Source organism: Alosa alosa, chromosome 10, assembly GCF_017589495.1.
Source record: "Alosa alosa isolate M-15738 ecotype Scorff River chromosome 10, AALO_Geno_1.1, whole genome shotgun sequence".
Lineage (NCBI taxonomy): Eukaryota > Metazoa > Chordata > Actinopteri > Clupeiformes > Clupeidae > Alosa > Alosa alosa.
Genome location: NC_063198.1, coordinates 24,641,057 through 24,668,452, shown reverse-complemented (window position 1 = coordinate 24,668,452; position 27,396 = coordinate 24,641,057). Strand labels below are relative to the sequence as shown.

Sequence of the window (27,396 nt, the reverse complement as noted above, 5' to 3'; positions counted from 1 at the left end):
TGCCTCAATTCTTTAGATTTTTCTTTGACAATTTAGAGGCCCATTTTGTGATGAGCACCCTGTAGTTTTATTGTAACAAACACTTTTGACCCAGGGACCCTTTCTTTCTTCTTTTTTATAATATATTATTTATTCTATTATATCTCTCTTTAGAGCGCAGTAATCACATCACTGATCACAACACTGCTCAGCACTGTGTATTTGGTTCACTCCCAATATTATCTAATGTTACCGAAGAACTATGATAAACACCATAAACACAGCTGGCTTATCAGCTCTGGGTTTCACATGCGGGAAAACTATCGTGTGTGTGTGTGTCCTCCATGGGATCAACACCCTATCAGACACCCCCGATGCGGGAAAACTATCATGTGTGTGTGGGTGTGTTGCATGGGACCGACACCCTATCAGACATGCCCCCGATGCGGGAAAACTATCATGGGTGCGTGACCTGTGGAGGTGAACTTGGCCCCGCACGGGAGTGACACCCTATCAGACATGCCCCCCGTGCCTGTAGGTGAACTTTACACAGGAAATCACTGCTGCGGAACATAGGACAGTAAACACAGACAGTATCTCCGGGAAAGTCACGCTGTGATGCAACCACACCGGTGTGAGCATTCACATACACACATACACACACACACACACACATACACACACAAACAGACACACACATACACACACACACACACACAGACACACAAACAAACACACACACACACACACACACTGCCACATGATTTGCTCTGACTGTGGGGAGGAATGTTCTAGCATCGGGGATTGGCTCCTTCCCAGTGTACACGCCTGATGGGGGGGGAACAGAGATTCAAAGTTATGAGGTAAAGGGGGAGAGACCACAAACAGAGAAACATACTCAGAAGATCAGAGGAGCACACACACGCAGACAAAGAGACAAGGCAACACATTCAAGATAACACAGACATGCAACTCTATTGACAAAAACACACAGGAACTTTGTTGACACAGATATACACAGGGGCCACAGACACCCAAACACAAAGCAACACCTAAATCCAATCACGGAATACAAAGACAGAGAAAGACTAACTTATTTAGAAACACTTACACACAGAACCAGCCAGCCTTACACACACACACACACACACACACACACACCTGGAGGGAAGCATGAGTACCCTGCAGCTGCGACAGGAGAAGATGGTGAACGGCCACGGATCGGGACTGCAGACGTGCACGGAGCGGCAAAGAACGCAGGAGGGGGTGGTGGGATTGATCCGGGCGTCTCTGGAGGCCAAGGAGTTCGCCTACTGCCCTTACAGCAAGTTCCGCGTCGGGGCAGCCCTCCTGGCCCACGACGGGAAAGTGTTCACAGGTGAGAGAACCGGATTTGAGAGAACCGGAGATGAGAGAATTGGAGATGAGAGAACTGGAGATGAGAGGCGAAAGCAGAGATGAGAAAACAGATTATACAGAATACAATCAGTACAGGTGTTAATGAGGTGTCTAGTCTCACAGTGGGATGTTGATGTCTAGTCTCACAGTAACACAATGTAGGAATTCCCCTTTTTCATCAATTTTCAATGTGCTGGGTATTAATTTAAACGTAGCCTATAGGCAATAATATATTTGGATATAGTTGAACAGTTAATACACACCCACCCATTCATTTTATTCATAGGTCATAGAAAGACTATAAAACACATTATCATGTCGTATTGTCTTTACATGTTTATGGTGCTTAGCAGACACTTTTATCCAAAGTGACTTATGAAGACATCAATTATATTAACAGTAAAATTAACAGTTTAAAGTCATATAGCCTAAATAGTCAAAATGATCGTAAAAATAGTAAAAATACCAATATTAGTAATAGACTAAATAACATTCAACAGAATAATAATAATAACTAAAAGAATATGGCAACCAAAACTCTGGAGGAATTAATTAGTTAGATAAAGGTTAAGAGATGAGTATTTAGACACTTGTTGAGGATCCCAAAACTAAAAAGCAGTGTGTAAATTATTCACAAAACCAGAGATCACAGAAGAAGAGTCTTGACACATAACATCTTGCATAACGTGTCTTTGAAAAATGTTAATAAGTAATGAGGACCATAGCTTACTAATGATAACAAGTCTGGCTCACACTTGTTGAGGATCCCAAAACTAAAAAGCAGTGTGTAAATTATTCACGAAACCAGAGATCACAGAAGAAGAGTCTTGACACATAACATCTTACATAACGTGTCTTTGAAAAATGTTAATAAGTAATGAGGACCATAGCTTACTAATGATAACAAGTCTGGCTCACAGTCCATTTCTAAGTTTGGCGAAGTAACAAAGTCAAAATATTATCACTTCACCTATGGTTTGGTTTACGTAAGTGGTAGTCTTCAAGAGGACAGACCTCCATCATACTCATCTCTCGCCGGCTTTGATGTGCTCACTTGAATCATGTGAGCACACGCTGCAATGTGAAACAGCCTCTACACCAAATATCACTGTGCAAATATGCTCAGTGTTTGTGCATACACACATACTCTGACCATAAACTGTAGCAAATAACAATGGTATTGTACCGTAATCTAAATATGGTACCATGGCTGAATCAAAGGGCATGTCTACAGCAGGATATGCATCATAGCAATCAAGGCCTACAACAGGGTTTCAAAAAGCATGACACAATGCAGCAGGCAAGATGAGAGGGTCTTAGAGAATGTGTCAGCTGAGAAAACTGGGTTTTGTCGCCCTCTGCAGGCTGTAATGTGGAGAACGCCTGCTACAACCTGGGCATCTGCGCAGAGAGGAACGCCATCTCAAAAGCCGTCTCGGAAGGCTACAGGGACTTCAAATCTATTGCCATTGCCAGGTAATTATCTTTCTCTCACAGCAGGTACGCTGTTGTTAGATCGGACTGCCTGTGTGTGTTTAGCTCGCTCAGGACATCACACAATGTCCACTAGTATCCATGGTTACCTGTAAAATATTATGAAATAAAAATGTCATATATAACAGGATTTGAAGATGAGAAACACTTTTGACCAAAACCAAAGACTATGTTATGTTTCATAACTGTTGTAATTATGCAACAGTGGTATAATAAAGATATAAAAAAAACAGCATTATTTCTTTAATAAATAAATGTGTGATTCTAATCTTCTGACAGCGACCTGTCTGATCAGTTCATCTCTCCGTGCGGAGGCTGCAGACAGTTCATGAGAGAGGTGAGTTCACTTCACTTCATGTCATAATGACAGTAAAATTACCTGTTAGCTTAGCTATGCTCACATACTCGATGCTGCACTGAATCACCCCAAGGTGTCAGGTGTATTCAGTATTACATAGACATATTTTTTGTGTGTCAAATTTCAATGTTTTTTTATTTAGTAAAATTGATTTCGGTATGCTGCACTTTGAATGAATAAGTAAAAAAACATTCATGCAATTTGCGCCTTTAGTTTGGGGCCAGTTGGGACGTCTACCTGTCCAAACCTGACGGCACCTATGTGGAGATGACTGTCGATGAGCTACTGCCAGGATCCTTTGGACCCGAGGATCTCAACATGAAGAAAGTACACAACATTCCCAACGAGTTCTAACATCCGATACCTAGACTTCAACTACTAATCCAAAGATCCCAGACAAGAACTTTTGACAACTGGTGCTTTGTCAGTAGGACAAAACTGCTGTGATACATGATGGAGAAGTCGTATGTTCCCGAGTGATTCACATGAGCCACTGTCTTCAATGTAATTATGCCTATGTGTATATATTTGGAGGTAATGATATGATATATGTGTATTCCAAAGAATTATTTAAGATTGATTGTATACTGAAATAAACCTACTGAGGTAGTAGTAAATTCTCTGAAATTCTTTATGATGGCCAATTTACAAATATACACAGAATCATCCTAAATAGCTCAACAGATCATAAACAATCCTCAGAGTTAACATATTTTGTATAAATTTTTATTTTTAACGCAAGAGAGCACATGGCAAACATAAGTTAAACATAGCGCAGTACACAGTGTTCTATGTCATCAACATAAATAACAGCTACAGTATATGTTTCTTTATCTTTCTTTTAGTTATATATTTATTTGCTAGCTAGTAGGGTTTATCTCTGTGTGGCCAAACACAGCCTGATCAACAGTGTTGAAGTGGACAGAAACTACACATCCTAAAAGACTCAGTGTTGATTCACGCATCATAAAGTCACGCAAGCAGAGTGGGGGTACAGTAACTTGTGCCGGAGTCAGTTGGTCAAGCTGTGGATCGAACTGCATCAAGGGGGACGAAGGCAAAAGAGCATACATGCATAGGCAAGGCGTATCGTTTGTATGAAAAACAAGAACTGATAAAGTCGGTAGCTTGGCAAACCATTTCATGCTTAAGATAGAGCTGAGACTTGATGGCATACTGTAGTTTGAAATGAAGTTTTGGAGAAGAGGAGAGTGCGAAGATGCGGAGAGTGGGGGACTAGTGTTGAGCAGGGCCAGAGTTCAGCTGTTACATTATTTCTATATCTGAAGTTAAAGCAGCAGTTTCAGAAGCCAAGGGGAAGGGGAGAAGGGTGACCTCTGACCCCTGCAGCAGGAACAGGAAGCACGCCAGGTGCTCTAGAGAGGGAAGAGGGACATCAGTGACTGCGCTAAAGCGTTAACGTACCCACAGTTCGCGATGCCTCACACAGACCTCAGCACATCAGCTGTGGGTACCCCTATGTATCAGTGCAATTACAGCATGGGCTTCCTTTCATCAATGTATCCAGTCAGTCAAACAGACAGATAGACAGTCCATCACTTGTACTAAAGAAGCATTTAAAAAAATACACAGACACAGACTTGGCCCTGAGGTCCTGACCCAGAGCAGAGGTGTTTCTGTGTGACAGTGGCATAGCTCAGTCAGTCTTCCACTGGTGTGTGAAGCTAACGTTAGCTTTAGCATCAGTGCTAACATTGGCATTACCATAACCCCAGTGTTAGCATTTAGCATCAGTGCTAAGATTAGCATTGGTGCTAATATTAGCATTAGCGCTAGTGTTACTTCTTCTCAGGGGTGATCTTGTCCAGGCCGGGCCAGGTGGGGATGTAGTGGCGAGGCAGTGTGCCCTCCAGCAGCCTCTCCATCCACAGGTTCAGCCGGTCTAGCTTGTGGTGGATCTGCAACGTGGTGGGCCTCTGGCGCCCCCTTGTGCTGGAGCTCGATCGGGAGCGTGAGCGGGACCGCTGGCTGGAGCTGGAACGCGAGCGTGTGCTGTTCGCCATCGATGCCGACGCACCGCTGACTCCTCCAGCTGCAGCTCCATCGTCATCAGAGGATCGGCTCTGGTCAACCTCCTCCCCAGTGAAGACGGGTCGGAACAGGCAGAAGTACTTCTTGTGGCCATTCAATGCTAACACGTAGCCTGTGTAGTCGGCTTTGGCCCCAGTACCAGAGCTGTCCTCGTCGTCTTCATCTGGACGGTCGACCAGGACGGCGTCAGGGGCGGACTCCAGCAGTGAGTCCATCCACTGCTGGTGCTTATCCACATTCAGGAACGAGTAGTGAAGAGACTGACTCCTGAAGAAAGACCAGACACACAAACTTAGGGCTACTTCACCTACAGTATGCTACACTTCATTACGTAGTCTGCTCTGCCGTTTTCTCCTTGAGTATAACATTCACGTCCATGATGAGCGTTCAACCTCATCACTCGAGTGAACCGATATATAAAGATATATATATATATATAAAAAAAAAAAAATCAGGAAATAACAAAATACATGAGACAAGACAGAGGGGAAGTACAGTATCCGAAAGGGGCTTCAGTTGACTCCTGGTGGTGTCATGTCCTCAGCACTGCTGTGGCCAGTTTATTTATATAGGAGGATTAAAGCTACAGTCAAAAAAAAAAAAACACTATATCACTTAATTAGACAGTAATCTTGCTGTATTATAAAAATGCTACAGTGGAGTTAACACTCAGCATGCTCATAGTTTAATTCCTGCTTTGCACATAATAAATATGCACATTGGTATACAAATGACAAAAGAATTGGCAGCAAACTTGCAAACAGCAAAACATTTAGTAAGTCTAGCGCAAGATTTGTCATGGATATAATCTGCATGTGACAACATGACCTCGCTGCAAATTTGTTAAATAATTTGTTACGGTTAACCACAACTGTTTCTCAGAGACTGTTCTGTGGGTTTGCATCTAAGCCAACAGAGACTCCTCACCCTGAGAAAGAGTAAACCTCCTTGGCAAACTTCTTGAGCAGAACCTGTTTGGAGGAGTCGGTGAGTACTAGAACCACGTTGATGTGACCTGGCTTTAGCTTGACCAGGTTACTGGTGTACGTGATGTCCGTCAGCTCAGTCACCTCCACAAAGGTCTTCTTGGGCGCCCGACTGTACGAGACGACAAGAGGATGTTAAGACTTTAACAGACACAATTTCACATTATACATCAGGCACATCACATTTTTAAAACCAATCCAAATAATACTGAAGGTGGGGGACATTATGGATGTGCACTGTATTGTCCTCATTCAGTCAAGATCTTTATGAAAGGAAGTTGGTAATAGAGGTCTGCACTCCCGCAGTAGACCCGCGGGTCCTGAAGCAAAAGAGTGCGGCGCGGGACAACTTTTGAAAGCTCTTTGCGGGAGCGGGCGGGATGAGAGAGGTGCGTTCGCGGGTGCGGGACAAACCGATGATTCACTGCACTCCCGCAAATTAAATATGTGCGTAAAATTAAATATGGAAATGATTAAAGTAGTGTTCATAACTATAGTTCAGCTGGATGTTCTGTTAGGCAGCATTAAAAAAACAGGGTTTAAGCATAACTGATGGATAGCAGGCCTATAGCCTATATTGTCGTTTACGTGGGTTCAATTTTGTTCCTGCTGCTCATTGTCAAAACTCGAAATCGAAAGCATGACAGAGGAAGAGGGCACCAGACTAGGCCTACTTCAGTTGTTAGCCTACATTCAGAACCAAGAAGTTCTCCAGGTGTGTGTGCTCCTTCCGAGAGACAGAAATGAAAAACTGAAAAATGAAAAAATGAAAAACTGAAATCCCTCTTGCATGCGGGCTTTAGCGGGACTAAAAATGACACATTAATGCAGGAGTGGGCAGGGGCGGGACAGAATATTGCGGGAACGGGCAGGAGCGGGACTGAAAAATCAGTCCCGCCGCAGACCTCTAGTTGGTAAATACATGCCATTAGCAGGGTCTCACTGCAGATATTCATGGTGGATAAACATTCATTAATTGTATCCATTTTGGCTAGACGTTAAATAAGGTAAAAACCCTTTAAAATAACATTCCATTTTTATAATTAATTACTTCCTGTGTCTGACCTGGAAGTACTCTCTGGGCCAGCTGACCCCTCTGCAGTCTTGGACGGCTCCTTTGCTTTGGGCTTGCTGGGCTTCTCCTCGCCAGACTCACTGCATGTGGAAAAAAGAGGAGCAGATGAGACTCTCAGCACCAGCAAACACACGAAACAACATGTACACAACGTTTAACCCAGTAAAACATATGAAATAGATGTGTATAAATACATTTACACAACGTTTAACCCAGTAAAACATATGAGATCGATATGTATAAATACATTTACACAATGTTTAACCCAGTAAAACATATGAGATAGATATGTACTGTATAAATACATTACACAACATTTATCCAGTAAAAAATATGAGATAGATATGTGTAAATACATTTACACAACGTTTAACCCAGTAAAACATATGAGATAGATATGTATAAATACATTACACAACATTTAACCCAATAAAACATATGAGATAGATATGTATAATACATGCAAGGGACAGTAAAACCCCAAACATAGTAGGTAAGGTAAGTCAATTATGAAACAAAGGCTACAGGAAGTATAATAATAATATATGAATTCAAACTGCCAAACGTTTGACTGTAGGGCTAAACTACAGATATACACAATATCATATCTTGTTGATGTTGTGTTTGTCTGACAGGGTTTCTAATCCGCAGGTTTCAACAAGTTAAAACCTTAAGACCTAGTTAAGACCTAAGCTATTAAGGCCTTTTAAAGACCTTCATGAATTAAATTGAAGATCTACATGAAGAAGGAAAAAGTAAGGAAAAGAGTACCTAAATTACTTTCAAAGTTGCCATAGCTGTAGTTTTATTGCAGCATAATAATGCCTGGATTTTTAAGAAAGAAACTACAACACACAGAACTAAGAATAGCGCTAACACATTTCTCAAAAAATGAAGGCCGATGGGGTAAGGAGCAGTAAATGAACGTACATATTTAAGACATGTAATTTAACACTTAGGCAATATATGAGGTGCGTTAAAATTCGCAAACACATATTCGTGAACGTTTGCAAACAGTTTCCGGTTTGCCTTGAGTTTTCCACAAACATTTGCTAACACTAGCAGAGAGTTTGAGGAGGTATTTGATGTAGAAGAATGTTCGCCACTGTTTTGAAGCCTAAAATTGAGATGATTGAATTTTAGACTTAAAGACCCTGTGGAAACCCTAGTATGAGTGTTGTATGTGGGTGTATGTAGTATGTAGTGCTAGTGTCACCTGAAGGCCTGGATGATGACGGTGCCAAACAGGATGAAGAGGGCAGAGAAGATCAGGGACATGATGGGCATCATCTCTCTCCTGGGGGCAGCGCAAAAAAAAAAAAAAAAAAGGGTCAATTACAGTCATGTACTTCACACTTTAAAAAACAAATTTACCTAACATATGCATGTATTCATAATATAATTTCCTGCCATACTATATTAGAATAACATTTCTTAAAAAAGAACATGATGGTTGCCAACATTTCACATTAATCATAATGAAATTATAGTTACAGGGAATTCAAATGCACCGTAAAGACACATAAAATCTCCCATGTTTTGGCAAATTCACACTGTTTGTTTCTTTTAGAGACAAAGGTAGGACTGCATATTATAGTTATCAAGACAGAAATGTTTACAACCCACCGCTACAGTGGAGACACAGGGCCATAATTTCAATGGCAGGCAAAGTGCAAAGTGTGTCAACAAGCAAAGTTCTCGCACCATGAACTAGCATGTGGGAGCGTTAAGCTGACTCATCAATGTTTGCGCTGACTCGTCAATGATTGCGCCGACACATCAATGTTTGCGCTGACTCTTCAAATTGATTTTACTAAGTTATGAAATTAGCATTAGTTACACTTTACACTGCACTTTGCTCAGCATTGAAATAGGGCCCCATAGAGTCTCCATCACTCACCAGTTGGAGTAGAGCAGATCTGTGTACAGCTGGCAGATGTAGTCGTAGGCCGTGTACATCCACTGAATCAGAAACATCTGTTCAAACAGGTCAACGGGACAAAATGAATTACTCTCACATTACAGAACACACCCTGACCGTAACATTATTCAATCACAATCAAGTCAGTAAACTCAAAACCTTTATTTAGAGGTATACAGCACAAATCATCCACCTCCATCCTACCACACTTTGACTAGTGCTTATGATGTTGCCACTCTATCCTCTAGTAATTGACTGTACTGATAGATGCAGTAGTAATTCCTAGCTAAGGTTTCCTCTGCACTGTAGCTTGAATGTTATTCTCTTGCTGTAAGTCGCTAAATGAATACATGCAAATGTAAAATCTTTATTGCCTGGTCACTTTATGTAAAGCTGGTCTTAACTGGCTACAGTGTGTGTGTTTGATCTATGAGTTTAGACTATGTTGTATAACAGAACTATATATAACTAGATGTACCGCAGAACGGTACAAAATATGACCGCCGCCCAGTCCAGCACGTTTTTTCCACAAAAAGAAATCACGCTGAAAGGCCTATATGATTCTAACTGTCTCACTAAATTGCATTATCCACACTCAATTCTCACTGGTATCTGCTAGACAACAAGTACCAAAACATGATTAGTTCATAGATTTCACATGTAAAATTCATTTTATACAACCCCACCTCCATCTTGCCTGTTTATAATTCTGAGAAATTCTTGATTGTTTGTGTTATGTTTATGTTATGTGTGTGTGTGTGTGTGTGTGTGTGTGTGTGTGTGTGTGTGTGTGTGTGTGCGCGTGCTTGTGTTTGTGCCTGTGACATTACTGTGAATGTGTGTGTGTGTGTGTGTGTGTGTGTGTATCTGTTTGTGCACATGTGTGCACATGAAATGGGTTAACATGACCCCTGGAGGCAAACATAATGGAAAAAAATGGTCATCCTAGGCCCTACAGTTCTCAAGATATTCACAGAGAACTGAGTCTGCCCCTACCCTCCTTTCGGGGGTCTAGTCCAGCGGGGGCTACAGATCAAAACGAAAAATGACGGTTCCATGCTATCCATGTGGGGGTACATGCCCACCAAGTTTTAGTGTACCCCGGTCTTTCAGTGTCCCGAATCCTTGTTGGTGTAATGCCACTAAATGTACACATAAATTATTTTATTGTAAGGCCCCCCATGAACGAAAGTACACAAAACTTGGCATGCATTCGAGGGTGTCATAATGATCCTACACTTTTAATTTCGTGCAGTTTTGACCTTGTCAGCCAGAGATATTGTGATGAAAAACACCTAATTTTTTGCTTTTTAAATTTTAACTAGGTGGCGCTTATACATGAAATAAGTGGTAATGGGATGGGTTGACATGCCCCTTAAGACCAACATACATAAAAAAAGATGGACCTCCTAGGCCCCACGGTTCTCGAGATATTCACAGAAAACTGTCTCCGCCCACCTACAGGCCAGATGGTGTATAGTAACATAAATTAATTTATTGTGTGGCCCCCCATGAACGGAATTCCACAAAACTTGGCGTGCATACAGAGGGTGTCATAATGATCATACACTTCCAATTTTGTGCAGTTTTGACTATGTTAGGTCACAGATACCTTCAATTACAACACCTAATTTTTACTTTTTGTGTTTAACTAGGTGGCTATACATGAAATGAGTGGTTATGGAATGGGTTGACATGGCCCCTTGAGATCAACATACAAAAAAAAATGGTCCTCCTAAACCCCACGGTTTTGAGATATTCACAGAAAACTGTGTCTGCCCTCCCTCCTTCGGGGTCCAGTCAAGCGGGGGTTACAGATCAAAACGAAAAAACGATGGTTCCATGCTATCCATGTGGGGTTACATGCCCACCAAGTTTCGTGTACCCCGGTCTTTCAGTGTCCCGGAATCCTTGACGGAAATTTGGGCATGCAAAAGAAAAAAAAAAAAAAAAAAAAAATCTGACTAAACCTATATGATATAAGAGTCTATAAACCTATATCATAATAAGAGTCTCAGGTAATGCAGGTACATACTACAGAACTATATATAAGAGTCTCAGGTAATGCACATACATAAGAATGTCCAAATGATGTGTGCAACCATTGTGCTTTGGTGCCGATTTGGTGACATAGCAGCTTCTATGCTCAGGTATGTGGCACACGTTTAAGGGGTTAACTCATTAACACGTTCACTATTTAATTTTGGTATCATAACTCCAATGTTGAGGTTTGTGTGTGTGTGTGTGTGTGTGTGTGCGCATGTATGTCTCATAGAGGCTAGCTCATTGTTTAGCTCTGGTAGTGTAGCTCCCAGGCTGAGGTATGTGGTATATACTGTAGTGTGAATAGTGTGTGTGTGTGTGTGTGTGTGTGTGTGTGTGTGTGAGAGACTCACAGAGGCTAGCTCGTTGTTTACAGAGGTAGCTCCCAGGCTGAGGTATGTAATATATACGTTTGTGAATAGTGTGTGTGTGTGTGTGTGAGACTCACAGAGGCTAGCTCGTTGTTTAGCTCTGGTATCGTAGCACCCAGACTGAGGTACGTGGGGTCCCTCTGCAGGATGTCCAGATGCTCATTCAGACGCCGTCGGTCATCCTCACTGCCGTTCCAGCCACCCAGGACGTCCTTATACACCACCTTACCAGTGTTACTGCGTCTCTCCAGAATCACCACCTACACACACACAATCATCACATTGAGCTCCAGCATTTCTGTATACCTTACTAGTCTTACTGTGCCTCTACAGAATCCCCATTCACCACCTACATATGCGCACACACACATGCCGCACTCACTCGCTGTCACTAGGGCTGGGATAAACGATTATTTTTTAAACGATTAATCTAGCGATTATTTTTTTGATGCATCGATTAATCTAACGATTCATTTTTTCAGTCCGATTCGATTTCGATTCGATTATCGATTATCTCCCCATTAAATGACAAATAGCAATTTATACATGTTGATTTACATATCTAAATGAAAAAACATGAATTCCTTAACATTGCACTTATATTATTTTGCTATAATATTGCTCTTAAAATTACAAAATAAAAGACTATACAAGTGCAAAGTAATGCATTCTTAGTCAGAGGTAGCATTCAATAAAGTTCAGTAGTGTATAGGTCTAATTGAGTGTCTGTCACTTTAAGACGTTCGTCAGGGAACTCCTGCACTAAGTTAACACAGTTAAAAGGCTGCTGATGTGTGGATGCAATTCGTAACGTAGTTAGTTCAAATAACGGTCCGTAGCCTACTTCTCCTTGGGACAAGCACTTTTGAGTCTTGGAAAACACTTTTCCATTTACATCAGGATTTTGCAAACATTCAGTGTCAGAGTCAATAAAATGAGCCCTGCATGAGTAACGAAATTGACAAGCAGCTGTAAGTAAGCATGCTAAACTCAACATCCAAACAGTATTCTAACGTTAGCTTCGAGATACTGCTTGATTGCATAACTTAACTTAGTTTAGTCTCCTCAATGTACTATGTTATGATAAGACCTTAGCAGAGTTAACTTGCAGCAGTTTTGAACAAATTTGTGCAGCATGGTCACGATGCTAAGCGGATTTAAAAAAAAAATCTTTAGAAAAAAAAGTATATTTTTTGGGTCTTTCCATGCTAAGCGGATTTATTATCAATTTAGCCCGCCGTGTTCTATGCAATGCTTCTGGCAACAACAATCCTTCAACAATTTTGTTAAATGCACATGCAGAGGAGGGGCAGCAGGCTTGTTACGAGAGAGAGCAGGCAGGGCAAGGAATGGCTGTGTGCGTAAAAAGCACAGCTCAATGAAAGGATTTCATCTTATCTTTAATTTAAATAGGCCGGTTTTGATTTCGTGGCGCCCCACCACAGATTAGTCAACGTATGAGAAACACTGAAAGTGGAAAATTAAAAATATTTGGCGGCACGCATTATGCTTGCCCTAGCGGTCACACACACACACACACACACACACACACACACACACACACAACCCTATGATCCTAAATGATGATTGTGTTTGAGTCACTCGTGTGAAACAGAGACTGTGGGTATGTGTGTGTGTGTAAGAGAATGTGCGTGTGAGTTTGTGTGCGTGTGTGTAATACCTGAGGCGGCTGTGCGTCCTTGTTTTTGAGCAGCGCGTCACACAGCGGTTGCTGGTGGCGCTGGTAGACGTAAGCGAAGCGCACCACCTCTCTGGTGTTGGCCGAGGCGAAGGCCAGGAAGGCGCTGTTGCTCGCCGAGAACGAGTCCTCATCGCCCGTAATCAACAACACACAGTACCTGAGCAGACGCAGCAAGGAACTACAGGTTAGGGAGGGGTGTGTGTGGAGGTGAGGCTACTTAGTATTGTTGTGTGCTAAAAACAGATATTAATCACCTGTGCTTACCAACATACACACGTGTGACTACCCTAACATCATGTCCCTGCACACCCTTTCATGGAATGTGTATGTGGTAGAGTATGTGGGAGAACTGAACAAAATGTATGTTGGATAACTGGACAAAGTACATCAAAGAGCTTCTAATTAACCAGTCAGACTGACCAGCAATGTGTGTGTGTGTGTGTGTGTGTGTGTGTGTTGTTTGTGTCTCTTACTTCCTACGGCGGTGGAACTGCTTCACAGGGCACAACTCATCAAACAGCTTCTGGTTGACCAATCGGGGAGCCACAAGGAAACGGTTGTTGGAGACAAACTCATCAATAATCTGCTTCTTCATGCCTTTGGCCTGTTGGAGAACAATCACCAGCAGACACAGACACTGTCAGAACACTTTGTCTAACTTTCAAAAATAAATTTTCAACGCAAACATGACAGTGTGGCAGCTAAATGATTCTCCAAGTTTTAATCCACTCTCTTTCTGCAGAGCTAAACACACCAAGCTCTGCTTTGCACACACGTCTCAACAAAGGAAATTATAGAACATGCTTTCAAAAGGAAAGTCCCCACTGTATGCATGGTGGTGGGGGAAGTTAGTGCATGTCGAGTGGCGCACGTCTTCAGAAGACAATCGATGCATTTGTTGCACGGGGGTATCTGATGTGTGCAGATGCCATCGATGGTACACATATTCCCATCATTGCCCCCAGAAACAAAGGAAATTATAGAACATGTTTTCAAAAGGAAAGTCCTAACACAATATTCATTCAAACATGTTCTATTCATTACCCCATCCCAATACCTCCCATCATTGCCCCCAGGAACAACCCAATATCTTACTACACCACAAGGGCTGGCACTCCGTCGTTCTCCAAGCTGTCGTCGACCACAACTGCTGGTAAGGATAATGTTGTAGGCCTAAATGGGCTAGTACATCAGGCTGATCAGAGCTGGATGTGTCAGACCATAGAGCTGGACGTGTGGGAGCATAGATCTGGATGTGTGGGAGCATAGATCTGGACGTGTGTGAGCGTAGATCTGGATGTGTGGGAGCATAGATCTGGACGTGTGTGAGCGTAGAGCTGGATGTGTGTGAGCGTAGATCTGGACGTGTGTGAGCGTAGATCTGGATGTGTGTGAGCATAGATCTGGACGTGTGTGAGCGTAGATCTGGACGTGTGTGAGCGTAGATCTGGACGTGTGTGAGCATAGATCTGGACGTGTGTGAGCGTAGATCTGGATGTGTGTGAGCGTAGATCTGGACGTGTGTGAGCGTAGATCTGGATGTGTGTGAGCGTAGATCTGGATGTGTGTGAGCGTAGATCTGGATGTGTGTGAGCGTAGATCTGGATGTGTGTGAGCGTAGATCTATGTTGCTATGTTTTCTAAACATTATGTTACTTGTTTCTCCTTTGTTGTTGTTGTTGCTCCTTCTGATCAGCTGATCAGCTGTTCGTGTTTTTAAATCACCCCCGCCCACGTCCTCCTTCCCCCTCACTTCCCCCTTTCCGCATTTACACTGGTGCCTTTATGTCTACCCCTCTTGGTGGTAAAATAGGCGAGTTTCTAAAAACATTCAGCGTTCCGCCATTAAGGTGCACAAGGAGCCATATTACTCAGTGCAAAAACGATTATAGATGCCACAAGAGTAACCATTGGGGCAGAGTGGCGAGCTACAAAACTGATTGCAGCTTTTGTGATTAGCTAATTGCATTAGTTCAAATTGCGATTTCGAGGGAAAATTAATTAATTCTGCAGCCCTACAGGCAACCAGTGAATTTAATCTCTTGGCAAAATCATTTTTCTAATCTAATACTATGAGCAAGATCCTACGGTCCAGCTCTACGCTCACACACATCTCACAGCTCTACGCTCTCACACATCCAGCTATATGCTCCCACACATCCAGCTCTATGCTCCCACACATCCAGATCTACGCCACACAAACATCCAGATCTACGCTCACAAACATCCAGATCTACGCTCACACACGTCCAGCTCTATGGTCTGACACGTCCAGCTCTATGCTCCCACACATCCAGATCTCACGCTCACACACGTCCAGCTCTATGCTCCCACACGCCTCACAGCTCTCTGTAGCTTATTGCTTGTTGGCCGCCATCCATATTAGCGCCTCCTAGAGTTTGAGTTGAGCCTCATCTGTAGCGCCCCCTAGAGTTTGAGTTGAGCCTCGTCTGTAGCGCCCCCTAGAGTTTGAGTTGAGCCTCGTCTGTAGCGCCCCCTAGAGTTTGAGTTGAGCCTCATCTGTAGCGCCCCCAAGAGTTTGAGTTGAGCCTCGTCTGTAGCGCCCCCAAGAGTTTGAGTTGAGCCTCGTCTGTAGCGCCCCCTAGAGTTTGAGTTGAGCCTCACCTGAATGACGTCGGCCGGCTTCTCCGTGTTCTCCTTGAACAGCAGCATGGTGGGCGCATACGTGTTGATGTTGAACTGGCGCTGGACCTCTGTGGTCTCGCTGACTCCCTGGTCCACGTACCCAAACTTCATGTGGTCTTTATAGGCAAATGCAGTGAGCTGCCAGGAAAAAGGATAGAAATATACATATTCCCACTATTAAACACCAAGAGCCATAATGCCAACATGGAGAAGAAAAACAATTTAAGTGTTTAATTATTTACTTCTGGTATGCGTATGCATTCTTAACACCTACATGATTTTTTTTGAAGGGGGAGGGTAGAGATTACCCATTATTCCCATGGTTTAATAGCACAAACTGGTACATGAAAAATATGCTGGTATAAGAAATAATCCCTTAAAATTCAAGCTGTTTTTCATCCCAAGTTGTATCGGCAACATAACACCAGAATGTACCCACACAACAGTTTAAATCTTAGGCCTTTGGCAGGAAGTTAAGACCCCCTGTTGCATTTAATCCTACTGTTGATTGAAATCCCACACAACGGCATGACTGTGCCACTGTATGCATAATATAAATACCTGGAAGCAAATGTTTCACTGAGAATGTCCTTATCCTTTCGTATGCATGAAATGTGTCTGTCTGTCTGTCTGTCTGTCTGTCTGTCTGTCTGTCTGTCTGTCTGTCTGTCTGTGTTCACCTTGAAGAGCAAGGGGATCTCAGACATCTGGTCAAACAGCAGCACGCTGGGCTTGTTCTCCTCGGGCCAGCTGCCCAGGAACTGCAGGTAGCTGCTGTCAGTCACCTGTCAAAACAACACAACAAAACAATAAACATCCAGCAGTTACCCAATATGCACCACTGCCATCCCAGCATCAAGACCCACACTAACTTTTCACTAAACAACTTTTATTCACTCCTGCCCTTCTACATCTTGATTATATATATATATAAACAACAGGGGCCTAAAACAGGCCATAATCTAAGTCTGAGAAGTTCCAGTGCAGTATGGTTATGGATTTGGCAGGCGCCTTTGTCCAAAGCGACACAAAAATACAAAACAACAGAATATTTAAAATTGAACAGGGAACAGATTAGAATGTTGGTCAAACTATAATAAGGAGAATAGTAATAATAAACAACACTATCAATTCAATCAATAGCCTAATAAATGAGTAAATAAAATCAGTACATATGGATTCATGACTTCTAACATCGCCTTTCTTAACAGCCTGGGCCTGTAAGTCATCCTGGTTTGTCAAAATATCACACTGGAAGTTCTTCAACATCTTACATAGGCATTTCTAAATTATCTAACAGATCCAACACCCCAAATGGGAGAGATTTGTCTGCATCTGTTGTGAAATACTTGGGTGTATAATATGTTGTATAAGAGATAAATGACAGTCTTATCCACTGGTGGATTTTCTTTTATAGATCTACCTGTTGTGTGTGTGTGTGTGTGTGTGTGTGTGTGTGTGTGTGTGTGTGTGTGTGAGAGAGAGAGAGAGAGAGTTGTATACAGTAGCTGCGCCTTCTCCACTTGTCTCTCCGGCAGCAGGTTCTCCACGAACTGGCACAGGTCTTTTCATATATCTACCTTGTGAAATGTGTGTGTGTGTGTGTGTGTGTCTGTGAGAGTGAGCTGTATAGCTCCACTTGCCTCTGAGGTAACAGGTTCTCCACGAACAGACGCAAATGCTTTCATTTATCTACCTTGTGAAATGTGTGTGTGTGTGTGTGCGTGCGTGTGTGTGTGTGTGAGAGAGAGAGAGAGAGAGAGAGAGAGAGAGAGAGAGAGAGAGAGAGAGCTGTATGGTTGTCCATGCCTTCTCCACTTGTCTCTGCGGCAGCAGGTTCTCCACAAACTGGCGCAGGTGCTCGCGGACGACGGCATAGTGGAAGACGGTCACCCTCCCGTTGATCAGGCCGAGGATGGAGGGTGTGCGGTGGGCACCCAGCTGGTTGGCCAGGCGACGCTCGTAACCAATGTCAACCACACCTATCCCCACACCTGTGAATGCACACATGCACACAAACACACACAGACAGACAAACACACACACACACACAGACACACACACTCGGCAGCATTAACTACTGTGCCACCTGATCCGGGTTCGAGTCTGACCCGGGTCATTTTCCCCGATCCCAGCCCATCTCTCTCTCCCACTCGCTTCCTGTCAGTCTCTTCACTGTCCTGTCGTTATAAAGGCAAAAGCCCAAAAAATATGTGAACGGTTTGTATTGTGGAGGCCCTAAAATCAGGGAGTCTCAGATCAGTGTTAGAGTCACTGTTGCTCAGCAGTGTCATTAACTGCAGCCAGGTTGGTATAATGAGACCTCTAATTACACAGCATAGAAGTGCTCCCCTGCTGTCTGATCCAATTCCAGAAAAGAAGGCAAGACGACTGCCATCCCAAACCTGCCCTCGCCTGCCCAGCACTGGGTCATTGGGTAAATATCCACTGACATTTTCAACATCTAAATTTGTACAAGGTATACAGATCATATGTGTTACCAGATTATGTATCAGTTATTAAGATTATACACCAGATACTACAGACCAGATATACAAGGATACAGATCTTAGAAACAGTAGAGACAAACAGTAGAGGTGATGAGGGAAACAAGAACAGAAACATGCAACTCTAATAGCCATCCACTTGTCTTTCCCCAGGGTTCAGCTGACCACTCTGCCTGGCCTGCCTGTTGGCATGTCGTGGCAGCACAGCCAGCCTGTCTTGCCTGTATTTGCATTTGCCATTCCAACAGAGAACCTAGTAACGTAGCCAAGCCGTAGCCAATAGCCATCGATCATGCACTGCACTGAGCAGAGTTGGGAGCACTGTATGCCAAGAAAACTGGCTCAACGCTGAGGTGTGCTTACCTTGTGACCCTTCTGTGACAGGACTTGTCCCAAAGACTGACAAAGGGCTATAAAAGCAACCCCAAGCAAAGCCTCTACATGAGCCGGACGTGTTAGCATACAGTCTTAAGAAGAAGCTTCATTTCTTCATATGGAACTTCATCACTTCAAGCTCTGAGTGTATACAATGCTATAAACCTCTAATCATGCATACAACGTCTATGAAACTTCAGCGCCACACACACACACGCACACACACACACACACACAATCCCACTCAAACTCCATTCAGAGCAGAGACTTTCTAATGAGACACAGCACTCAAAAAATCCTCCATAGAAATGCATGGGGTTAACGCCAATATGGCAGTTGTCTACACAAATTCAACCCTTTCCGCGGCAAAACGTCGACGTGAATACATTGAGCCAAGCATGTGTTGTGTTGTGAATACATTGAGCCAATCATGTGGTGTGTTGTGAAGACATCATGCCAATCATTTGGTGTGATCTTGCCGCTGGAGCAAGATTGGTGTCTGGAAGCCTTACGCATGCGCATTTTTGCCAAAATAGATGCCCGATAAGTGCCCCAAAAGCGTTGCAATATGGCCGCCGAGTGGAGGGACTTGCCTAAAAGGACTTTGATTCAGAGGCTCTATGCATTCAGTATGCAGTACTACTCAAATTCCACTCAGAAGCTTGATGCATTCAGTCTCATACACGATTCCACTCAAACTCTATTCAAATGCCTATGCAATCGCCCAGCCTTACCTAGAGCCTCCAGTTCCTGTACCGTCTCCTTCCAGACGGGCTCGATGTGAATGCAGGTGAAGCACCACTCGGACGTGATCTTGATCAGGTAGGGCCTTTTGAAGCTGTCTGGCACCACCTCGTTGTTGTACTGCGCAAAGTGAAGCATGTACTTGCTGTCGGCGAAGTCACGGCCAGAGCGTGAGAAGTGGAAGAAGGAGTCGTCGAAGTAGAAGCTGTTGTGGAAACCGTGGAAACCATGAGCGGGCTGGCTGTGATGCTGCTGGTTCTCGTCCATCTGCCCAAAACGGTCAAAGTTCGACCGTCTCTCCTCATTGGACAGGATCTGGGGGGGAAGGTGAAGATAATTACCATCTTAGCTACGGCAATCGGCAATTTCACCATAAGTGCGTTCAAATTTGGCATCAGTGGTGAACGTTTGTGGCAAATATGTTTTCTCTGAACAGCTATATGATTAAATGATTTGGTGTAAACATTCCATTGTAACGGCAACCCCTCGTCCAGCTCACTTCCGTTTCCACTGGAGAACTACCTCCTCAAAAACTTTGCGAGTGTTCGCGGGGAACTCAAGGCAAACAGCAAACTGTTTGCATTTGCCTATTTTGAATGCACCTCATCTTAGCTATGATAATCTCCAATATAGCCTAGTAAATCAGCAGGGTAACACTTTAGATTATTATATCAATACCAACGTACCTCATAGGATTTTGATATCTTGATGAACATATCTTCTGCCCCAGGGTCTTTGTTCTTGTCAGGGTGCCTTTAAAACAAACAAAGGAAAACCAAGGCAGCCATATTAGCCTCAGTGGCCACATACCAGCTATATCTAAAGGCAGCAAAGCACAAGTGTGTGGAAATAAAACCACCACAGACAGTTCATGTTTGATAGAAGCTCACCATTCTTTCGCCATCTGCTTGTATGCTTTCTTAATCTCTGGCTGGCTGGCCTTCCTGCTTACACCCAGGACTTTATAAGGGTCGAACTCAGCTGTGGCCGACGTTTCCAGCAGCAGGACAACCATGGTCAGCCACACGACCAGACACACCCATGTCAACCTCCAGGGTCCTCCCATCTTCTGCATGGCTACTCAGGTTAGCTGAGGAAAGAGACAAACAAAACCAATAAAAACCAATAAGATACCCATTACATTTACAAAGACATGTATAAGGCCATTTACAAAGACTTTGTAAAGACAGCATGTAATTGTACATTATTTCCTCATTTGGACTTTGATCACAGCAAAATAAATGAGCTTTTTAATTAAAGAGCAAAATGCCCCTTTTCCTTTTTTGCTGAAGATTCATATATTGAGCTGAACAATTCCTATAGTTTCATGCATTCATTTAAATATACCTAAAATAGAATAGAATAACAAAGAATCGACATTTGACAAATCATCACCATGTAGCTAAAGTATGACAGGTGGTCCAGCTTTCTTCAGGTCATACTTTCTCTGTCACTCAATCGTTTAAAAACGTTGTTTACCCAGTTACCCAGTCGCAATCTAATTAACAATGTCTCTATGCCAAATAAACCTAAATAGGACTGCAAAGTAAAGGCTGAAGGCCGACAAGATAGACCATTGCCCATTTGAAACCATGACTAACCCACGTTCACGTTCACTTGGTGCCAATGAACCGTCTACTGGTTGCATTAGATGAGTTACCGGTAACACCAATTTGAGAAATATACTCCAACACTTGAAATTAAATGCAAAACCTTTTTTAATATCAATTGATCGAACATTGTGCAAAACTGTCTGCAAAGCTTTAGCGCTGTCTGTCTCTTTGAATTATTGTATTGCTAAGCTAAGCTAGCAGTATTTTTGGCTACCTAGGTGATGCTGTCCAAATGTCAGCTCATTGGCACAATTCCCAAATAGAGCTGGTTAAGGACGTCTACTTTGCCTCCTCAATATATGATAATGTACTGCGGCAATGACTGCCGAATTGTGAAATCAAACAACATTATCCTGAGAAGGAACTACATAGAGCAATTTAAACCTAAGACTAGTGACTGCTGTCATGCTATCACTATTCAGCTAGTTAGCTCTCTAGCCAAACCTTGCGAGCTAACGTCAGTAACGTAGCAGCTACAACCAATTAAACTTAAATGCCGAAGACCACTTGCAACCAACGCAATGAATATCAGAGTAGCATAATATGCAAAACTACTGCAAAGACATTTGGTGACAATACCTCAAACAGAATATTGGCACTATCACAATTTTCCCAAAGCCATTGTAGATCCCTGTCAATGGCCCGATATCAGTATTTTTCAGTCAGCAGCAGCGCCAAGCTAACAGCCGGTGACAGGCAAGCAGCCACTTCGCCGTATCAGAGAATCTGATAGTCTCTCTTCTTCCTCCTCCACGGTCCTACGGTCGAGTCACCTCCGTCACCTCCCACTTCCTCAGATACTCCACGCCATTACCATCATAATAAAAGTCCAAAAGGCAGGATGAATAACGAAATCTGTCAAATCTGTATGCCATCGGGTACATTAAGAACAAAATATCTTTGTTTTTTGAGCGTCATATTTTTTACAAGTAAAATAAATATCATGTGTTTAGGCCTATAAGTTACTGTGGTAATGAAGAAAAGCAAAATGTTGGGCTGTAGACCATAGGCCTAGGTGAAATTATTATTCAGATAGCTTTGTATATGGCACTAGGGTCTACTCAATAGGCCTAGGCCTTTTCACACAGAGATCCCGCTAAATTTGCGGGAAGAGGAGACCTCTTTTTGCCGTCTTTTTGTGTCTGAAAGCTAGGTGAAAATTTGCCGGCCTGCTGATCTGTTCACATTATGCGGCATTTTGGGGAGCCAGAAGGCAGGATCAGCTATGTAAGGGATAATGTATAGAACGCCGGTCATTACTGGGAAAATAAGTCCCGACAGGGCGAACCGGTCTGTTCCGCCCTGAAGGGACTTATTTTCACAGTAATGACCGGCGTTCATTATCCCGCTTTATTATACGGCAACTTGCCAAAACGAAATAATAAACTCCCACGATATGACTTTAGCCTACATAACCTAGCCTATTTGTTACCGTTCATCGTGGCATTTGCTTTTTGCTGCTGAACTTGAATCAAACATTTATTTAGAACACAGCTTCAACCGTTGCTTTCACGTTTGAATGAAGTTCCAGTCCTTGTGTATTATGAAAGACATTAATCAGAAGCACAAAACCCGCTGCCATTGACAGCGGTCATTAAATGCTTTGCCATTTATGTAGATTTAACATAGGCAGTCCCAAGCCATGCTTTGTTTTTTCGCTGGATTTTAGGATAGCCTATTATGGCAACTGATTGCATTCCAAGCTACAGTCAACTCTAGCAGGCATTGAATGACTGGAGACTTTGTGAATTTATAGATTGACATAATGTGCTGTCTCTGCTATTGCTGCTTTTGATCAGTTAGTTTTTTTGCAATCTCCTGTGGTGGGCTGGACATAGCATCGAAATGCCCGCCCAGATTCCCCTTTCCGCCTTGACCCATTCACAATGGTGCCGGAACGAAAAAACTCGGCAAAATGTCTAGGGGGCTTGGTAGTAAATTTGGCGAGACACTTTGTCCCGCCGTTCCGCCTCGGTCTATGTGAAAGGGACAGTCGTTCCGCGATTCTGGTACATAAAATCGCGGCAATTTCGCCAGTGGGAAAGGGCCTAATGGGTTCACCTGAGCCAATTTACATGTTCGTTCTGCATGCGAGCTTCTGGGTAGGCCTACCCAGATTACATTTTGGCAAAGCACTAGACTAAGTTGTTAATATGTGCAATGTACAATTTACTCCCAGCAGGGGGCAACACTGGACCACAGACCTGCACATACTGTTCAACAATAACCCACCAGAATCAATCACTGATAAACATCATGATAACTCATAATTATGGTGGACATATTGCATGCTCATCAACAACAGATATGTTTAGCTTGTTTTTCCATTTAGTGGGCACTCTTACCCACATTAAAATGTAGGGTCTGGGCACTCATCGTTCGCAGTGCTCAGTCCGAGGGGCGGGATAATCAGTTGTCTTTCCAATTCCCTCTGCACGCAATAGGACAGCGGCAGCGCATGCGAGTCCCCATGCGTTTCCCACCAGCGGAGCTATAGTTGGCTAGTTCAAACGTTTGCCAACTTAATAAAAGCTTAACTCGTGTCACACTGTTCGCCAGCAGCAACATCCATCTTATTTGTTTTCAAGTAGCAGGGAATTCAAGCCAAACCGTTGCAACTCCACTGCCATCAATCATTATGTTAAGCCCACCTAACGACTCTATACATGATTTCATTGGCCTGATTAAGTTTCGATTTCTGGAGCTCACAAGCCAATGGAGAGTTGCTAGACTAGCCCTAGGGGCGCGTCTAGATTTCTAGGCTAGAAGAAGTTGGGAAGCTTTGTAAAATGTGAATTAAAAAAGAATGACAAATCACGTCAACCCTATATTTAATTGAGAATAGTTCAAAAACAATATATCAACTGTTGCAGGAGATAAATTGTATTGTTTGTTGAGGAAAATATATGTTCATTTAGACTTTAATGCCAGCAACACATCTCAAAGCAGTTGGTACAGGGGCATTCCACTTTGTTGCTCCACCTCTTCATTTATCAACATTCTGTAAATGTTTAAAGTGCCCCACAAGCAAAGTGGAAAAGCTGCTTTTATCCATTATGCACCGAAGCTATGGAACACCCTGCCTCTGTACATCAAACTAAGCAAATTCTATAAACATCCGTTAAAAGACCTGAAAACATACCTGTATGAGTGCTAGGCTATTAGCCTAGTTAACACACTTTTATCTTGTAGCCTATTTCTTTACATTATTTTACTACTACTGCTGCTAATTACAGGGTCTTCCTATTTTCACTGCATTAATTTATATAGTATATAAATAATATAAAATAAATATTTTTATATAAATGAAAAACATAAAACAGGTTTGTGTGTGTTTCTAAAAATATTTCCTGCAACTTTTTAACCCAAACTAGGCATCAGGGTTCAGAAAGCAACAACATTGAATTAGTGAAACACAAAATGTAAAAATCTTTGAGTAAAACAAAAGTTTATGAAGGGGGTAAATTTACCCATGTAATTTGTCACTGGATGGCAAGCACCTCAAATTATGCACCTTTCAGTAAATACTGGATGAACATATTTAAGCAGGTTTACTTTCCTTTTTTCATATTACCCACATAACAAATTAACAGGAAAACACCTAAGATGTATACCAACACCTAATATGTTGTGGTTTAGTAATAGATTACTACAATATAGGCCTACAATAAAGCCTGCCTGCAGTACCCAGAAGTTCGCATCATATTGCGGGTGACTTTGTAGTTCTTCAGAGCCCTATTTCTACTAGCCCTGCTGTCTGTACCACATCCATTACTGACACTATCATCACGATTACCACTGCAACCTCCAAGCTATGTTGGGCAGGGGTTGGGTGGACACCGTTGCTCATTCACAGGGCACTGACTATCACAGCCGATCATAATCTCCAAAAGGATATTCTCCTTCACTGGTGATTTGGTATAGGCCTATTTCTGAACAACACTATGGCCTGCATATCTTCCAGCATTACATATTCTCTTTGTGTTTCTCGCGTGTAATAAAGTCCAAAACTTTGAGTTTTGGGTTTGAATCCATGGATGTCTTGGTGGAGCAGAGTAGGCCTACAAATGAGATTTGTCACCGCCTGGATCTATCGCCTATTTTAATCTATCGTTGTTTAATAGCCTCAAGGGCGGATTACATTATTATTTTGTCATGTCGGGGGGCGGATTGGGCAGGGCGCGGGCGGATTTGGCTAATTGTATTGTACAACTTAATTGTATTGTTGTTGTAGGCCTATCTATCTCCTTACCATCTTGTGAATTCTCATTTTTACTTTTTCTACATCTCTGATGTTTTATTTATCATTTTGTTTGTTTGTTTGATTGTATTACTATTTTAATGATTATTTGTATTGACTATTCTTTTGATCTTTATTGTATTAAATACTCCAAATAAAGCACTTTGAGCTGCATTCTGTGGATGAAAGGTGCTATACAAATAAAGCTTATTATTATTATTATTATTATTATTATTATTATTACTATTATTATTATTGTTATTATTATTTAGGAACTGAGGAGACCAGTTGTCAAAAATCAGAAAAAGTTGGGGCGTTGTGTAAAATGCAAATAAAAACAGAATGTGATAATATACAAGTCCCATAAACCAATAATTATGAGCAAAAGGGACATAGACAACATATGAAATGTAAAACATATTTCATGGAAAATACAGTAAATGTTGATAGTGACTTTAATATGTTTACCACTGTGCTGCTTCACCTCTTTATTTAACAAATGTAAATGTTTAGGAACTGAGGAGACCAGAGGGGTATTCCATCAACCTCGCAAATGAAGACTTTTTTTTTGTTTGAGCTGATGTTAAATCGTTAGTGCCTTTAAATTTATTTTTGCAAATTCAAATTTAAAGGGCTGTCATTGAAAAATAATCAGTAATTAATTAATCATTATATATAATTTTTGCTGACATTAAAATTTTTAAATTCAAAAAATCATTGAATAATCAGCATTTGACATTAAAGTTCAAAAACTCTTTTATTATTATTTTAATAATGGCCATAATAATGCTGAGGAAATAAATTCAAAAGTGCTTCGGGAAGGAACATACAAGGTAACTATTTCAGGCCACAGATATAACCTAGGGGACACAATTAAAATAAATGAACACTTCCCTCAATGTCAACACTATTTCTTTGCATTGATGTGCGACTTTAGAGTTGATGAACTCCGGTGATATGCAAATTCCTTGCTGCAGACATTGCAGAGGACTTTATTTTCAACACTTTATTTTTATCAACACCATCAGGCCGTTGTTTAAAAGTAAATGTTCCAATCAATGATCCAGGCAGCACATTTTCTTCTTTCTCCTTCATTTTACAGTCTAATGGTTACTGACTACAACGTCTCGGGGTCAAAGGTCATACGGAATCGATTAATCTGCGTTATTTTTTTTAATCAGTTATTTTTTCTCAAATTAATTAATCGAAATTAATCAGTTATTTTGACAGCCCTAATTTATATGTTAGTTTGCTATTGTACATTTTTGTTGTGGAGGTGAAGGATTAACAACAGGCAAAAACTCTCTCCAAAGAGCAATATGACAAGTTAATGTCTCACGATTCTCACGAGATTTGGTGGGGCGCTGCTCTTGGAAGTTGCATGGCTGGTTTTCTCGGTAGGGTCTCACTACGTCTATGCTGTATAGCTATGGTAAATGATTTGCCTATTACAAGTTCGTTTACCATCAAATTGGCTTTGTACTGTAAAGGTGAAAATCTTGCATATTGTGCCTTTAGCATACAAAATAGGAGATAGGCCATAACACTTTTTTTTCTTCCAGGCTTACAGTATTAGAAACAAACAAAACCACCTACTATGTTTATGTAAACAAAAAGACAAGGAAATTAGACCATTATCAAAACAGAAAATAACCATTGTTATCCACTGTGGCACGGCCATGGCAACTCTGTGGCAACAACAAAAAAGCTTAATCCATGTTCTCATCCAAGTTTGCCGACATATTTGCACATATGCCTCTGTTTCCCACATTCGCAAGTTTCCCATCCATTCTTGAACTTATCAGAGTGTACCATCAAGTTCAAGAACGGATGGGAAACTTGCTACCACCAGAGGAATGGGGCTGGAGGATCCAAGACTCATGCCTCAATCC

The 27,396-nt window shown here is 42.1% G+C and overlaps 2 protein-coding genes across 3 annotated transcripts; one reads left to right on the top strand and one right to left on the bottom strand.

The window, feature by feature from the left end:
- The first annotated feature begins 841 nt into the window (after positions 1-841).
- cdab (cytidine deaminase b) lies at positions 842-3,846 on the top strand. Its single transcript, XM_048255383.1, has 4 exons — positions 842-1,357; positions 2,742-2,853; positions 3,151-3,208; positions 3,443-3,846. The coding sequence occupies exons 1-4, from the start codon at positions 1,153-1,155 to the stop codon at positions 3,581-3,583; spliced, it is 516 nt and encodes a 171-aa protein (XP_048111340.1). The 5' UTR covers positions 842-1,152; the 3' UTR covers positions 3,584-3,846.
- A 93-nt stretch (positions 3,847-3,939) lies between these two features.
- dnajc16l (DnaJ (Hsp40) homolog, subfamily C, member 16 like) lies at positions 3,940-22,045 on the bottom strand. Of its 2 annotated transcripts, none has more exons than XM_048255382.1 (15): positions 21,844-22,045; positions 20,542-20,728; positions 20,338-20,404; positions 19,642-19,966; positions 17,835-18,019; positions 16,706-16,810; positions 16,005-16,163; positions 13,853-13,983; positions 13,359-13,536; positions 11,755-11,937; positions 9,243-9,319; positions 8,559-8,639; positions 7,333-7,422; positions 6,209-6,379; positions 3,940-5,548 (listed from the first exon to the last, which is right to left on the bottom strand). In XM_048255382.1, the coding sequence occupies exons 2-15, from the start codon at positions 20,724-20,726 to the stop codon at positions 5,029-5,031; spliced, it is 2,457 nt and encodes an 818-aa protein (XP_048111339.1). In that variant the 5' UTR covers positions 20,727-20,728; positions 21,844-22,045; the 3' UTR covers positions 3,940-5,028. The 2 variants fall into 2 exon arrangements, with proteins under 2 accessions (XP_048111339.1, XP_048111338.1); XM_048255381.1 differs by having other exon boundaries at positions 20,542-20,741; positions 21,844-22,044.
- Positions 22,046-27,396: the final 5,351 nt, after the last annotated feature.